Source organism: Chiloscyllium punctatum, chromosome 9, assembly GCF_047496795.1.
Source record: "Chiloscyllium punctatum isolate Juve2018m chromosome 9, sChiPun1.3, whole genome shotgun sequence".
NCBI lineage: Eukaryota > Metazoa > Chordata > Chondrichthyes > Orectolobiformes > Hemiscylliidae > Chiloscyllium > Chiloscyllium punctatum.
In genome coordinates, this window is record NC_092747.1 from 70067870 (window position 1) to 70084838 (window position 16969).

Sequence of the window (16969 nt, forward strand, 5' to 3'; positions counted from 1 at the left end):
AACCCCAATACATACCAGACACTCTCTCTCATGTATGGTTTTGAAAATAAATCAGCGTGACTACAGAAATGCCAATAAGTTAATAATTCAACACTTTCAGACACAGAACTAAAATTCATGTCACTAGCTCAAATCTGAACTCTAACATAAATTATATTATAATATAAATAAAACACACATCTTTTATCTTTACTAAAACTAATTACAAAGGTACAGGAGATGAGTTGGGTAAAGGTAGATTAAGAAATTAAAATGCATGCTTTGATGTGAGAAGAGCAACAGTGAAGACTTAAAGAACTATTGCTATTTCCAAAGAGTCTACAATCCAGTGAGAAATAAAAACCCTACTGGAAAACAGTGGGAATGCGTGACAAACTTAAAAGGTTAAGGGTCATATCTGGTTAAAAGAAAAGGCTCATAATATTTCCAAAAAGCAGCATAAGTCTGAAAGTCGGGAGAAGTTTTGATATAGGCAAAGAATAAAATGTTGATCAAATAAGATACAATAGAAATTAAGAGTAATTTAGTTGGAAATGGGCAAAAAGATTGTAAGAGCTTCCACAAGCTATGCGTATAAAAGACAAGAGTGATGAACGTTAATGTTGATCCCTCAAAGAGCATAGGGGAAGATCACATATACCCTCTAATCTAAGAGACCGTGTTGCATTACATTATTTCTTGTAACACAGCTACAGATGAGGGGAATGGTGGCTTTATGATATGTGCAATATTACTGGACATAAATTGTCTTGTGACTGCCATTTGTTATTTTTTAATATTTTTATGGAATGGAAGCAAAGCCAGAACTGTTGATCATCACTTGTTGCACTTCCAAAGATGGTGGTGAGCCATCTTCTTAAACTGCTGTGCTTCATACAGCGTAGTTACATTCATAATGTTGTTAGAAGGGGAAGTCTTCCAGGATTTTGATGTAACAAAAGTGACAAAATGACAATATAGTCAGGATGATGTGTGCCTATCAGCCCAAGTCTGAATGTTGTCCAAGTTTTGTTTCTTGTAAGCATGACTGCATGATGATCTGAGGAGTTGTGAATAATACTGAACACTCATCATTAGAAAACATCTTCACTTTTGAACTTATTATGGAGGTAGGTCAATGAAGAAGCAGCAATATTAGGCCAAGAACTCTGTCTTAAAGAACTATTTCAATTTCCAAAGAATCTACTATCCAGTGAGAAATAAAAAAAACAACTGGAAAAGAGATCCATCCATGGCAAACTTTAGGCATTAAGGGTAGTGTCAAATTAAAAGAAAAGGCTCATAATATTTCCAACTGATGTCCTGGGGCCAAGAATACTGACTGCTAACATGTCCTTTGTACGAGTGTGATTTCAGCAAGTGGACAGTTTTTCCCCAATTTCAGTTGACTTCAATTTTAAACTTTCCACCTTTGGTCAAAGGTCACCTCAATGTCAAGGACAGTTTGCTGGCATTCTGCTCTTTAATCCTTGTTTGGATCAAGGCTGTAATGAGTTCAGTTGCTGAATGGCACTTCTTGAACCTAAACTGAGAACCGGTTAGTGAGTTATTATCTGTTTATTACTCCTGTTTATTGGCACTGTCAATTATATCTTCCATCACCATGCTGATGAATAAAGCCAACAGATTGAATGGTAATTGGTCAGATTGGATTTGTCATAATTTATTTAATTAACTGATCAAAGGTTCTCCAAATATCATGGTAGCTTTAGATCCTATCTCATGATCGTCCAATCGTCTGAATCACTAGTCCAGCAACATAATGACTACACTACTGTACTTGTATAATTAAAACTAATTATCTTCCACATGATGGATGGTTAACAGGTTGAACATGGCCAATACTTTTTTGACAGCTATGCTCTGCAAAGAAGATTTGTCCATGACCAACTACTTATTTCAGATTCTCATGTAGGAAGCTTTAAGGCAGAGAGCTTCTTGCTGCATTGATCCTCTTGGTTCAGGGAGGCCAACATCTACTGTCATGGCTCCACTGCTGGTCCAGAAGAGATCAACTGCTTAGACTTACCGAGAGATAAATCCCTTTGTAACTTTCGCAGAATACACACCCTTCATAAATATTGTTTGTTATCAATACCTCACGTCAGATTGTACAGTCAAAGATAATTTTGTCCTTATTGCACACAATTATCCTCTATAGTGTATTCTTTAAAATTTTACTACATCCTAAAGCTTTGATTTTCATTTTTTCTTTCTTTACAATGCAAAACACTTAACCAAGAGTTTCATTTTGTTCTTAGTAATTAATCATTCTTGAACGATGTATAATTTTGAGGCTCTCAAATTCTTCTCAAAATGTATTAAAAAGTAACCTCTCTTTAATGAGTGTCTTTGTTAGAATGCTTAAAGCTGCACTAGACAAGCTGATATGGTTAGTATCTTGCATTAGCAGATTAATTTCTAAATCAATGTGACTTTTCTGGGTGAAAGAAAGCCAAAGCTACTTTTAGTTTGATTGATGTTTGATTGATACTACTACAATGCAGTATGCTATTGAATAAACACACCGAATACGAAAGAAATCTTTCTGACAAAAAGCAATTTATAATATAGATTCTTCTAAAAATATTATTTGAACGAACTGTTGAATTTAGTGTGATTTCATGAGGTGTGATATTACACCTTAGCCTGCAGTCAGCCCTAGAGAAATCTGTACTTCTGTGCTTGACCATTTTAAAAGAAAAAAATCAATACAGCTCAGGTTTAAAACAGTGGCTGAATATCTAACCTTGGACTAGATTTTACACTCCCTGCTGGGGCATTTTGTAGCAAAGGATTTTCAAAAACCTAACCACCTCCAACCTTTATGAAACTTGAGTGTTGGAGATTTTGGACAGTCTGTTCACCTATGGCATCTTGAGAGCTTCATCCTACCCCATGTCATTTTATTTAGAGTGGGAGGAAACCCACACCAAGCAGGAAGCTTGGGAACTCTGTCTGTATGGGCTGTATGTTAAGCAAGTTGGGCAGAGGGAGGAAGAAATGTCCTTTCCAATTCCCTCTGGCGTTTGAAGTTTAGCCTACCCCAATCCTCACAAGATCACACCTCTACCCCACTCCCTCACCCCCATCCGCCATTACTCTGTTCACTCTAGCCTCAAACCTGTCCCTCATCCTCCTCACTGGGGTCTGCCAATTTAACCCTGGTGAAATCCCCTCGGTGTCTCACTGCAGTGACGATCACCATTAGGGACTGTATTTTGTCCCTGCATTGGTCATTGCTCTTGCCTGGCCATTTGCAAGTCACATGATTGACTGGTATTATGACAGATAATGGAAATTAAAGAGCTAATGCATGGGCTATACTGTATCTCACCCACTCTCCCCTCAGTCTGATATATAATATAGCCATTATGCAGAGACAGCTCATGAACTGGGTGCATATCCTGAGTCCACAGTGTCCTTGCTCTATCGTTTAATGATAGTTGCTGTTGGGGTTCCAAGTTGCAGCATTAAAATGCAGAAGCATACTGTAAATATATCAGCGAGGTTCTATGAGGGTCTAAGAGTATGGCATACATTGGTTGCCAGTGTCAGTGGATTATGGGGTCCATGTGGTTGCTGTCAATGAAACATGTGCTGAAATCATCTCCTGAGTTGTTTGTGCCTGTTGTCCAACATGGAGGTCCTTTGGAGCAAGTGACAAGTTGAATTCAGCAGGTAGCTGCCCTGATCTCCATGTTGAGAAATTTCTGCATGTAGTTTGCTTATGGTAGTAAGACACGATGAGGCAGGATGTGCAGTTAATAAGGTCATTAAGCTCCAACACTAACTTTCCTCTGAACAAATAAGTCTTCACACATGTGAAAATAATTTTTCAGGGCCAGAGAAATTGTTCATGAAATGATCACTTACCACACATTAAATGCTATTTTCTCCTGAATGCACCACTCTAGGTTTCTCTGTGCAGAACTAATCTGCAAGTATCACAGGTTCATGGTGTTGCAGCTATTTCAATGTCAAATCTAATAACAAGAACCTAAACAGTGCAAGCGGGGGATGAACAGACTACCTCTGACAGCAATATTTATATTTCCACAAACAACTGCCCCTGAGAAATTGTTTTTTGATTTAACTATAAAAATGTTACGTGCTGAAGATGTTGCAATCACAATTATTACTATAAAATCTAGGTCATTATTTTATATGATATAATTAAGAAAAGTTACAGACTACTCACTTTTATTTCCCCTTTTTTACATGGGTCGCTGCAGACAGACCGGACAACAAGATTCTTACTGGACCAGATTTCATCATCATCCATTTTCAGCTCTCCATTGTCCCAGCTTCCAACATTAATATAGTCAAAATATTCTTTGCCCAGCTTTTTAAAATTCATTATTTCATACCTAAATGCAAAAACAGTTTGTCAAAATAATGCCTCAGTATGCTAAATAAATTGGCTTGTGTTACTGCATCTTGCTTTCACATTTATAATCAAGATAGGGAATTGACCTCTTTTTGCTTGCATTCAATTCTTATATGTATTTTCTTATAAATATTTAATTTGATTCTAACACGGCATCGCAGGCAAGACCAATATTTGTTGCCAATCCCCTATTGCCCTTGAACTGAGTTGCTCATTGGGCTATTTAAAAATGTGCTGAAAATGTGTTGCTGGAAAACCGCAGCAGGTCAGGCAGCATCCAAGGAACAGGAGAATCGACCTTTCCGGCATAAGCCCTTCTTCAGGAATTTTTATCGACGTTTCGGGCATAAGCCCTTCTTCAGGAATCTCCTGTTCCTTGGATGCTGCCTGACCAGCTGCGCTTTTCCAGCAACACATTTTCAGCTCTGATCTCCAGCATCTGCAGTCCTCACTTTCTCCTCCTATTTAAAAATGTGGTCAAGAATCAACCTTATTATGGTGGATTTGAAATCATAGGTAGAGATGGCAAATTTCCTTCCCCAAAACATTTCATAATGATCATTAATAAAGCTAGCTTTCAATTCCAGATGTATTAATTGAATTTAAATCCAACCAGCAGCCATGATGGGATTCCAACTGGTGTCCCACTGCATTACCCTGGGCTCAGAATTGTTCATGCAGTGACATGGCCTTTATGCAACTGTCTCACCTGAGTGGCTTTAGTGGTTGGTAGTACTAAAGCTAAATATTAGCTATACCCCAATTAATGGGAAATTAGTATTATACGATAGTTCAACAAACATGGTCTTTGCATAGGAAAACTAAGATAATAGGATCTAGCAGAGGTCGATTGGGTGAGTCTGTTTGAAGGAAAAGGAACAACTGGCAAATGGAAGGCTTTTAAAAGTGTGATATCAATAGTCCAGGGATAGTATGTCCCTGTTAGAATGAAGGGAAAAGCTGGCAGGTTTACAGATCCCTGGTTGTCGAGGGATATTGAGGCTGATTGGGGAAAAGAAGAAGACATACAATGGATTTGAGTGGACTCGATGGGCCGAATGGCCTTACTTCCGCTCCTATGTCTTATTTAAGCTATTGGGCTCAAGTGAATCCCTTGATGACAATAAAGAGTGGAGGTGCATACTTAAGAGGGAAATCAGAAGAGCAAAAAGATGATGTGAGATGGATCTGCCAGATAAGGTTAATGATAATTGCAAGAGGTTCTATAGCTATATTAAGTTTAAAAGAGTGGCTGGGGACAGAATAGCTCCCCTTAAAGATCAATATGGCTGTCTATGTTTGGAGCCACAGGAGATGGAGGAGAATTTTTATGAATATTTCTCCTCAGTGTTTAATAAGGAAATAAGGGAAACAAGTGGCAGTGTTTTGGACCGCATATGTATTAACAGAGAGGAGGTGTTTGCAGTCTAAAAGCTCATTAAGGTGTATAAATCACATGGGCCTGATCAACTCCATCCTCAGACATCGTGGCAGGCTAGGGAAGAAATTGCAAAGGCCCTTGCACAGATTTTTGCTTCTTCTTTAGCCACTGGAGAAGTTCTGGAAGACTGGAGGGTGGCTAATGTTGTTTCATTCTTTTAAGAAAGGTAGCAAAGATAAGCCAGGGAACTATAGACCAGTGAGCCTGACATCAGTGGTAGGCAATTTGATGGAGAAGATACCGAGGAGCAGGATCATCCAACATTTGAATAGTCAAGGTCTGATTAGGGATAGTCAGTATGGATTCCTGATGAAAGCTTATGCCTGAAACATCGATTCTCCTGCTCCTCAGCTGCTGCCTGACCTGCTGTGCTTTTCCAGCACCACCTTCTTGGCACGGGAAGTCATATCGAACAAATCTGTTAGAGTTTTTCGAAGAGGTAACCAAGAGGATAGACGTGGGTAGGGCAGTGGATGTTGTCAATGTGGACTTTAGTAAGGCCTTTAGTAAGGCAGGAGAAAGTGAGGACTGCAGATGCTGGAGATCAGAGCTGAAAATGTGTTGCTGGAAAAGCACAGCAGGTCAGGCAGCATCCAAGGAACAGGAGGATCGACGTTTCGGGCATCAGCCCTTCTCTGATGCCCGAAACGTCGATTCTCCTGTTCCTTGGATGCTGCCTGACCTGCTGCGCTTTTCCAGCAACACATTTTCACCTTTAGTAAGGCAGGCGAGTCATGAAGATTAAATTGCAAAGGATCCAGACAGAGCTAGCTAATTGAATCCAAAATTGGTTCAATGGTGGGAAGCCATCGAGGGTGTTGGTTGAAGGTTGTATCTCAGACTGGTGGCTTGTGACTAGTGGTGTGCTGGGACCTTTGTTATTTGTTACAAACATAAATGATCTGGATGTGAATTTACAAGCATGATTAGAACGTTTGTGGATGATACAAAATTAGGAAGTTACGTTGATAGTGAGGCAAGTTATCAAAAATTACTGGGGGATCTTGATCAGGTTGGAAAGTGGGCTAAGGATTGGCAAAAACAATTCAATACAGATAAGAGTGAGCTGTTGTCCTTTGGAAAGTCAAACCAAGGTAGGACTTATACAGTAAATGGTAACGTCCTGAGGAGTGTTGCGGAAGAGATGGACCTAGGAGTACAAGTACATAATTCTTTGAAGGCGGTATCGTAGGTAGACAAGGTGGTGAAGAGGCATTTAGCATGTTGGTCATCCTGTTTTAAGAAAAACATAGTTAAACTGAAAAGAGTGCAAAGAAGATTTACGAGGATATTGCCAGGGCTAGTACGACTGAGTTCTAGGGAGAGGTTGACCAGGATAGGACTTTATTCCTTGGAACATAGGAGAATGAGGAGTGACCTTATTGAGGTGTATAAAATCATGAGGGGTATAGATAGGATGAATGCATATAGTCTTTTTCCCATGGATGGGGAATTGAAAACCAGAGAGCATAGCTTTAAGGTGAGGGAAAAGATTTTGGAAGGACCTGAGGGGCAACCTCTTCATGCAGAGAATGGTACATATATGGGATGAGCTGCCAGAGAAAATGGTTGAGGCAGGTACAATAGCAACATTTTTTAAAATATTTGGATAGGTACATGGGGGGGTAAGAGTTTAGTGGGATATGGACCAAATGCAAGCAATTGGAAATAGCTGAGTGGGCACCATGGTTAGCATGAATAAGTTTGGGCAGAAGGGTCTATTTCCATGCTGTATTACTCTATGACTGTACAACAACATTTAATAGATATTATAGATGAGTGGAAAATAGATGTTTTATTATTTAAAAAGGCCAAATAAAACAACATAATTTTAACGAGCATCTTGCCAATTTAATTATATTTAGATTTTTGTTTTTATTATTTCCATACTTCTAAACATGCACATCAGTTTTTGCCTTTGGATGAAAATATAGAAGGCGAAGGCATCATTAGTAAGTTTGCATACAACACTAAAATTGGTGGATTAGTGGATAAAGAAGGTGGTTATCTAAGACTACAATAAGATCTTGATCTAATGAGCCAATGGGCTGAGGAGTGGCAGACGAAGTTTAATTTAGATAAATGTGAGGTGTTGTATTTTGGTATGACAAAGCAGGGAAAGACTTATACAATTAATGGTAGAGTCCTGGAACGTGTTATCAAACAGACAGACCTAGGGGCGCAAGTAAATAGTTCCATGAAAGTTGCATCACAGGTAAAAGAAAACATTTGTCATGCTTGCCTTCATTGGTCAGAGTACTGAGTATAGGAATTGGGGGTCTCATGTTGTGGCTGTCCAAGATATTGTGAGGCCATTTTTAGAATTTAGTGTACAATTCTGGTTGCCCTGCTATCAAACTGGAAAGGGTGCAGAAAAAATTTAAAAGATTGTTGCCGGGAGTGGAGGGTTTGAGCTTTAGGGAGAGGTTGAATAGGCTGGGGCTTATTCCCTGGAATGTTGGAGGCTGAGCAGTGACCTTGTAGAGGTTTATAAAAATCATGAGGGACATAGATAAGGTGAATAGCCAAAGCTTTTTGCTAAGGTGGGGGAGTTCAAAACTAGAAGGCATAGGTTTAAGTTGAGAGGGGAAAGATTTAACACAGACCTGAGGGGCAACTTTTTCTCTCAGAGGGTGGTGCATGTATGGAATAAGCTGCCAGAGAAAGTGATAGAGGCGGGTACAATTTACAACGTTTAAAATGCATTTGGATGGATACATGAATAGGAAGAGTTTAGAGGAATATGGGCCAAATGCTGGCAAATAGGACTACTTTAGGATATTTGGTCGGCGCTGAAGAGTTGGACCGAAGGGTCTATTTCAGTGATGTATGCTCTATCGCTCTATGGTAAATGTATGGTACATCGGTAGTTGATAGAAGCTAGGCAAACAGCATATAACCCTAATATTTGGAAATAGGCTACAGGTCGTTCTGCTATAACCCGCATTTCATCAGCGCAAATTGGCTATAATGTGAGTGACGAACAATGGACATTGTTTAGATAATGCAAATTTTCTATTGAATGGATATAGCAATTTTCTATTAGCAATCTTCTCCAGCACGATTTTCTATAATGGTTTTCCACAGCGCGATTTTAGATATTGCAAAGTTACAGAGGAACACAACTGTCACATTATAGCCAAACGACCTGTAGGTCTAGGAAGGAAAAGGCATTAATGTAAGTAAAGAATGAAATTTAGAGAATTACTTCATTGCTCGTGCTGATAATTTTTTACATTTTTCATGATGTTTCTTAGCTTGTCAGCTACTTCTATAAACATGCTGGCAAATGGCCATGTCCAGTGAGTTTTTTTTATAAATAATTAGTTTGATAATCACAATTGAAACATTTAAATGGAAGACAATGCTGTTAGGTGTTAAACTTTGAAAAGGCTAATGAAGAGGAGTGCGTTAACCACTACGCAATGTGATAATATCATAGACACATGGGTATGAGAACAACCATCGATTTCTCACTAATACTCTTCGTAATGATATTGATTATATCAATGTAACTTGTAACTAGTTACTATTATGCAGTTAACTACACCTTGTTTAAGACAAGAGCCTTTTCTTGTTAGACTTCTATGTGATTTTCCTCGACCACACTAGACAAGTCAGGACCTGCAGATCCCAATATGAAAGGAGGATGGTGGTAGGAAATCCATCTCGTGTATCTTTCACCAAGGTGACAGTGTTGGGTATCAATCACACAACAAACGTTAATCAATTTTATAGATGGATTATTGAATACCTTCCTGGTGAATCACCGTTTTCATCAAAAGAGATGACATCTCCAGATACTCCAGTAAAGTTGATTTTCATGAGGAAGTCCAACAGTATTCTCCCATCGATAGGTTTCATGGCTTCACATAGCCCATTAACTCCAGGACACAGGTTTTGTTGCATGTTGTGTAAAGCGTGGGCCATTGAATAAATTGCGTTTATCACAAATCCCATTTTGGTGTCTTGTACATATTGATCATGTAATGATTCTGTTCCTATTAAAGAAAATGTAGGAAGACTCATACTACAACTCAAACAAGTGTGTCATTTAATCAAGAAACAGAAGGTTGCCATTAACTTATTAAATAACAATTTGAAGGTAATAGCTAACAATAATAAGCAAGCTTACAGGGAATGAAACTTCAGCATAAAATCACATTGCCATGGGTTCCAGGTCACATTCCCCATTGCTCATCATTTTTTCCATAGGGCTCTGTGCGTTATTTCTTCTTACACGTTCTTATTATTTACTCCCTGAATACTTTGCTTCACTATCAATTAGTATTGTTGCTTACTATATCCATCTGTATAGCATGCCATTTGTTAAGACCTCTATTTTCTTTCACAGGTTTCAGAAACCTCTCCAAACATTTCTGTTTGGTAATCTGGAACTTCCAAATTCATTATTTTTTTTATGCTGCTGATCCACTTTTTTTTTATCACATTGTGAAATACTTTGAGACACTTCTCTGTGTACAGAGCACTTTGGAATGTAATGTTTCTTTACTACCACTGCTGACACAATAATCTAAAGGAACACTTAGATAAAAATAGGACATGCTGCAAATGCAGAGTAATTCAATGAAAATTATGCATAAAAGGTAATGTTACTTGCATAACATTTTTAGCTATGAAGTTGATGCTAGATTTTAAAAAATTCTGCTGTAAAATTATATCTTACCTGTTATAAAATATTGCTGATATGCGTCTCTCAACTATTACTGTTCCTCATCCTGGCCATTCCCAGAACAGCTTTAATCTTTGCTTCTTAAGTGACAGATTTGAACAGATGTGGTCGACATTCAGTTTATCTATTCACTAGCAGATCAGATTGGATCATATAAAGCCCTATTAAGTTCCACTCTCATTTATTCCAGGATCATCCAATTTGTCTATTTTATTGTAAGTTGTTTGCTAAAACTACTCTTCCATCTCCTCCACATTCACCTTGAACAACAAATATGTAGTTGAGAGTGTGGTGCTGGAAAAGCACAGCAGGTCAGGCAACATCCGAGGAGCAGGAGAATCAACGTTTCGGGCAAAAACTCTTCGTCAGGAAAGAGTGCATGTAGTTCATTATCGAGCTAAGACAACTTAGTTGGTTTCTACTCTCTCTTTGCCCAACCCAGTGGCAATCCTTTGGCATTCTACTTGCTCGACTCCTGATCTTTAACCTTTCTCTAGTGACTTAACTACTTCACCACATGAGTCTCTGAGCTTATCTTGTCCTCAAGATAAATCTGTGGACCCTATTACCATTTAAACCACTGATCACCAGATTTCTTTTCCCTGCTTCCCATGTTAGAAACATTGTTCATGGTACCATCTTCTCAAGTACTATGTGTTTCTTCTAAGAATCTGTCCTCATCTCCCCTCCCTTAAAAAAAACAAATATTGATACCTCTGTCCTTGCTAACAACTGTCTCACTTCCAATCTCACTTTCCTCCCTCAAATCAGTAAATATGTTGACGTCTCAGAGATGTCATTGAAAAACAGCAGTATTTTCATATATACATTGATGACAACTAACTTCACCATCACCTCTCTTAATCCCTCCGCTATCTTTAAGTTGTCAGATGGTTTGCTCAATGTCCTATAATGGATGAGCAGAAACTTTCTACAACCAAGTATTTTGAAGCCCAGTTTGTAGTCATATCCACTATAAACTCTGTTCCTTAGCCACCAACATCATTCATCGTTCCGTGCTTAAAATAGGTTGTTCACAATCTGGTGCCTTTTTGACCCCAAGGTGATTATAGAATATTGCCAGCTCTTTCTGCCACAGTTCACCTGCTGCTGAAATTTTCATCCTCCTCACTCTGCCACCTCTACATTTGACTAGTGCAACTCATTCTTGACTGGCTTCCTGTGCTACCCATCATAGGAACAATTGATATAATGATATAACAAGTATGGATATTTGTGAAAGAATTTTACAGCTGTAGTAGAGAAAAATCAGGAACATGTGTGTCATGCATTTTACTTATAATTGCTCATGAATTTTACAGTTAAAAACATTCAACTAGATCAAAACTAATTTTCCCATTCACTTCTAAATTTCATCCTTTGAAACACTTCTGCAAATCCTTCAAAACAAACTGCCAGAGCATGATGGCAGCTTGTGAAATCTAAGATCTGCCATATGCTACACACCACAGACATTGCTGCTCAACATGAATTCCAAACTTGTATCAGTGTATTGCTTTCTCGTTATTCATCGCTTAACTACATTTCTCATCATAGGTTTTGCACATCCACATTCCCAATTCACCTTGCTGATGTTTTCATACTTTGCCTTTCAATGTAGAATAAGTACAGTTTTTTTTTCTGTGCTGCTGACAATTGCTTTGAAATAGAATGCATTCATTTACAAAACAATTCAAATGGAAGAGATCTCAGCTACGTTTCTTGAAATGAATAGTAAGTGCAATGTTTCTATCAGTTCTATCTCGCTTTAACAATGATTCTGTTCAAAGCATTTTGAAGTAATCCAGAAGAAATGTCCATTATCTTGAATGGTAATAAAAGAATGATAAACAAAATTGTAAAGTGTAGGCATCTCAATTATTTGAAGGGTTTATTTTGAACAGCGTAATTGTAAATGCCCAACAATTTTTTTGTCCACTCTCCATAGATTATTATATTTTCCTTGGCTATTGCCAAAATGTCAAAATAGGGACTACTTGTTTACAAAGTAAAGATCTTAATTCCAAATTAGAAATAATTGCCTTTGGCTAACTTGAAGTGGGCCCATTGACAGTTGATAGTTCGCTAGTCTTGCTCAAGAGTCAGAGACAGTATTGTGTTTTTCTTTGATCTTGCTATGTTTACCTCAAAATTGGACAGGGAAACATACAATCTGGTTTGTAGGAAACATGAGACCTGCTTATGAGAGGACTTAGAAGTAACATACATAAAGAAATAAGCAATTATTATCTCAATCATTTTTCAGACATTCCAATCTTAAGTAACTTCTAATCGTGCATACAGCAGTTGTTTTTGAACTGATATTTATTTACTTAAAATGTTTATACCATTGTTAGGTGCTTTGCATTGTGGGCATGATGTTGGCTCTGCGAGTGAAGTGTGTTGCACCAATGATGTTGCACCTCCTTGGATAAATTCAGTGGGGAGAAACACAAAATCAAGCAGGGAGATAATCCACCATGAGTATTTCTGGGACTTAATGTCAGAAACAATGAGGAGCACAGGACTTAATTCAATGGCCCTTCCTTCACCAATATGTTTTAAGGGAAAGGAGATTGTAAAATGCAATGGGTGACCTCCCTACCATGTTTGGACTGCTCCCAAACTTTCTCCCAAGTTACAGGAGGATGGGGAAACATTGGATTGGCAGGTTAATCTTGGGCTTGTGGGGGACATAACTGGCCAGTTAGTAGCCACCTAACTCTGCTGCAAAAGGCATTAGGTTTTCAGCAATGAGGAGAGATTGGATGGGTTGGGATTTTTTTTTTCCTCAGAGAAGAGAAAGCTGAGGGGGGAACCTGACTGAAGTGTGTAAAATTATGAAGGGCATATAGGATAGATGACAGAAACCTTTTCCTCCTTGTAGTGGGGTCAAAATCAGGGAACAGATTTAAGGGAAGAAGCAGATGGTTTAGAGGGGATTTCAGGAAAAATACTTTTCATTTAGACAGTGAAGGAATTTGGAATCCATTGTCTGAAAAGGTGGGAACCCTCACAACATTTAAAAATATTTAGATGAACACTTGAAATAATGTTGATTGTAAAGCTATGGGACAAGTTCCTAAAATAGGAGTTGAGTAGATAAATGCTTGAAGACTGTCATGGACCCAATGAGGAGACAAGTCTCTTTCCATGCTGTAAAATTCAGACTTTATGACTATCCAATCTTTCCTCACTCCAGCAATTTTCAAACTCTGACAAAATTATTGTAAATCTTGTGTGTACTTCCTCAAGAGCAATTTTGACCTTCCTGTAATGTGGTGCCAGAAGTTTATACAAAACTCCAGGTGGGGCCAAACCAGGGTCTGATTTAATTCTAGACTTACGTCCTGTTCTTGTATTCTATTGTTATACCTCACCCAATGAAGGAAACCGTCCCATATGCACTCTTTACCATCTTATCTATCCATCCTGCTGCCTTAGGAAATTGGTTATAGACCCCAACGTCTCACATTCCCTCTACTTCTCTCAATAGCCTCCTGTTTATTGCAAATTAGTTTAGTTTGTTCAACCACCTTAATATATATCTTCACATTTCTGCAATTGAATTTCATTGGCCACTTTTCTACCCATTCAGGCAAACTATTGATCTCTTTCTACAGTCAACAACCATTCTCTTCCCTCACAACTATTCAGCTAATCTTTTATGTTATCTGCAAATTTCTAAATCATGCCTCCCACAGTTAAGTCTGAATCATGAATATTTACAACAATGAGTAAGGGACCCAAAACTGAGCCGTAGGGATCAGAAACCACTTTGCTCTTGGAAAAGCATCCATTAATCTTTGTTTCATATTACGGAGCCAATTTCATATCCAATACACCACATTTCCAAGACTTTAATATTTTTTAACAAATAGCGTCTTCAAACAAGTTAGAAATCAAGAACGTTTAGCATGGGATCTAGAGTGTGTACCTACTGGATCCAGCTTACTGCTTGGTTTGAATAACCTAAATGTTGGACACTAGACAATAACAGAGCATGTTCTATGGACATTGGTCACATACACCCCACATCCATAAACACTGGCATCTGATACATGCCAGTCCCTAAGAACTCTCATGACACATCTCAAATCCACTTCAGGATACTTCTGCACTTAATGCTGCACCTTGGGCTGTATTGGCAACTAACATTGTAAAGCTGCAGCAAGGACACTGTGTACTCACTCAACTCAAGGAGTGAACCAGGTTACATTTTCAGCCTGTTTACTTGATTTTATAATGCTCACTTACTCTGAACCAACCTGCATGCTCACTACATCCTTGCCCTGCATTACCTTGTCTCTGTCAGCATGAGATATTAGGCTCATATTACTACTGTTTTGCCATGGTCTGTAGAGCAGACACAAAGGAAAGTTTGTCATGGTTGTCAGCAGATCTCAGTCAAGTCAAAGGGGATAGCCTTTGCTCAAGAGGCCCTGGTACAGTTCATAGAATCATACAGTACAGAGGAGGCCTTTGGCCCATCATTTCTACACTGACAAAAACTACTCTAAATTTGGACTATTCCCACTTTTCAGCACTTGACCCATAGCTTTGAATGTTATGACATTTCCCCAAAATCCTTCTCTGAAGACCATCTTTTACCTTTTCCATAACAAACTTCAAACATACCATGTTGTGGTCACTGTCATTAAAATGCATTCCCACTGTCACCTTGACCACCTGATGGACTTTATTCCCCATAATTAGGTCCAGCATTGCACTGACCCTTGCTGGACCTTCTAAAGTTAATATAAAAAGTTCATCTGAATATATTTCAAGAAATGTACCATCTCTAAACCTTTTACGCTATGACAATCCCAACTAATGTTGGAGAAGTTGAAATTTCTTAATTAGTCCATTATTGTTTTTAACATCTTTGTGAATTGTCTACATGTCTGCTCCATTATTGCCCACTGACTATTTAGGGGACTATAATACACTCCCAGCAGGGTGACTGTCTCCTTTTTATTCCTAAACTCTACCCACAAAGCCTTATTTGACAATCCTTCCAAGATTCCATCCCTCCTTACTGCGGTAACTTTTCCTTAATTAACTGTGCGACACCACCTCCTCTTTTACACCGTCCCTGTTCTGGCTGAAGATCCTGCTCCCTAGAATGTTAAGTTGCCAGCTCTGCCCCTCCTGCAATCATGTCATTATGATGGCATCATGATACAATCCACGCCCTTAACTCATCTCCTTACCCATCATACCCCTAGCATTACAGTCTCAGCTTAGTCCCTTAAAACTCAATATTACTGAACTCCCTCTATGTTGATTCTTTTACTAAGATATGCTGCATCCCTATTGTATTAATACTATGTGAACACTTCCCCTATTGAATTATTTTAAATTGCTCTCAACAGCTCTATGAAACCCACCCACAAGGATGTTGGTCCCTTAAGATGCAACTTCAGAGGGGACACCAGGATGAGTTAATGGAGAGTAGCCTCTGATACCAGTCTAGGGCCTGATTAAGCTGGTCAAAGTCAGGATTCTGTCCACATAGGGGTGAGAAGCCAAGTGTCAGGCAGCACCTCATTTGTCTTGTCTCTTTCTGCTTTATTGTGGATTGTTGTTTCTCCTGGAATGAAAAAGGCAGATGTTATGGGAGATGAAAGTGAGTGGCACAGTTGTTACATCTGGTGCAGGTTGGGATGTGCCCCGGGTGAGTTGGTACGTAGCATAGAACGCATACAGGATCGGTGATATTAGGCGTTAAGGTTGGTGAGAGTGAATTAAGGAAGATTTTACATGCAACAGTGAGAGTGGTTGAGCATGAGCCTTGGTGAGAGGTGAGCACAACAGCAGAGATAGAGAGTGAGGTGGCAGAGAGAAGGTGATGGCACTAACCCTGTTGAAGTGGGGGGAGATCATTGACCTTCTTTATACATGACGGTGTACTATTTAGACACCTGAGACTGCTTTTACCTGGGCAGCAATCTCAGAGCAGACTGTCATGGTCTGATGTCATACCTCCACTGCTGTTCCTGTGGGTAGAAGTTAATCCTCATCTCTACCAATCCATCCAGTAGGACATCCAGGATTGTGCCTGTGAAGCAGCATGTAGATTTCTATCTGCCATTTCTGAGGCAAACGTCAGGAATTGTGTAGGTCATCCCCAGACTGACAGTGTTTGCTCAGTTGCATAACTGTCTTTCAAAGATGGCACAACACAAGGGATGTTGATAAATTCTGGGATGTCCAGTGAGTGGCGCTTTGTTCTGGGAAAGATGCTGCTAAAATGGGAATCAGACATGACAGATGCTATAGGGGAGTGGTAGATAATAAATGAGGTTCATTTGGTAAGCTTAGAACCCACTCAGCATTCCAGTTAAAAAAAAACCTCCAAAATACAATTTATAGCTCCACATTCTGTGTTTTATGAACCTGCCCTAGTGGCTACCTGATGAAGGAGCAGCGCCCCGAAAGCTAG

General features: G+C 39.0%; 1 protein-coding gene across 9 annotated transcripts in view; it reads right to left on the reverse strand.

The window, feature by feature from the left end:
* The window catches only part of grm5b (glutamate receptor, metabotropic 5b), a 573540-nt gene that overhangs the window by 130306 nt on the left and 426265 nt on the right, over positions 1-16969 (reverse strand). For all 9 annotated transcript variants that reach the window (XM_072577762.1, XM_072577758.1, XM_072577763.1 and 6 more), the window contains exons 5-6: positions 9586-9832; positions 4202-4370 (exon numbers count right to left, since the gene is read on the reverse strand). In XM_072577762.1, the coding sequence (XP_072433863.1) occupies positions 4202-4370; positions 9586-9832 (416 nt within the window). The remainder of the gene's footprint in view (positions 1-4201; positions 4371-9585; positions 9833-16969) is intronic.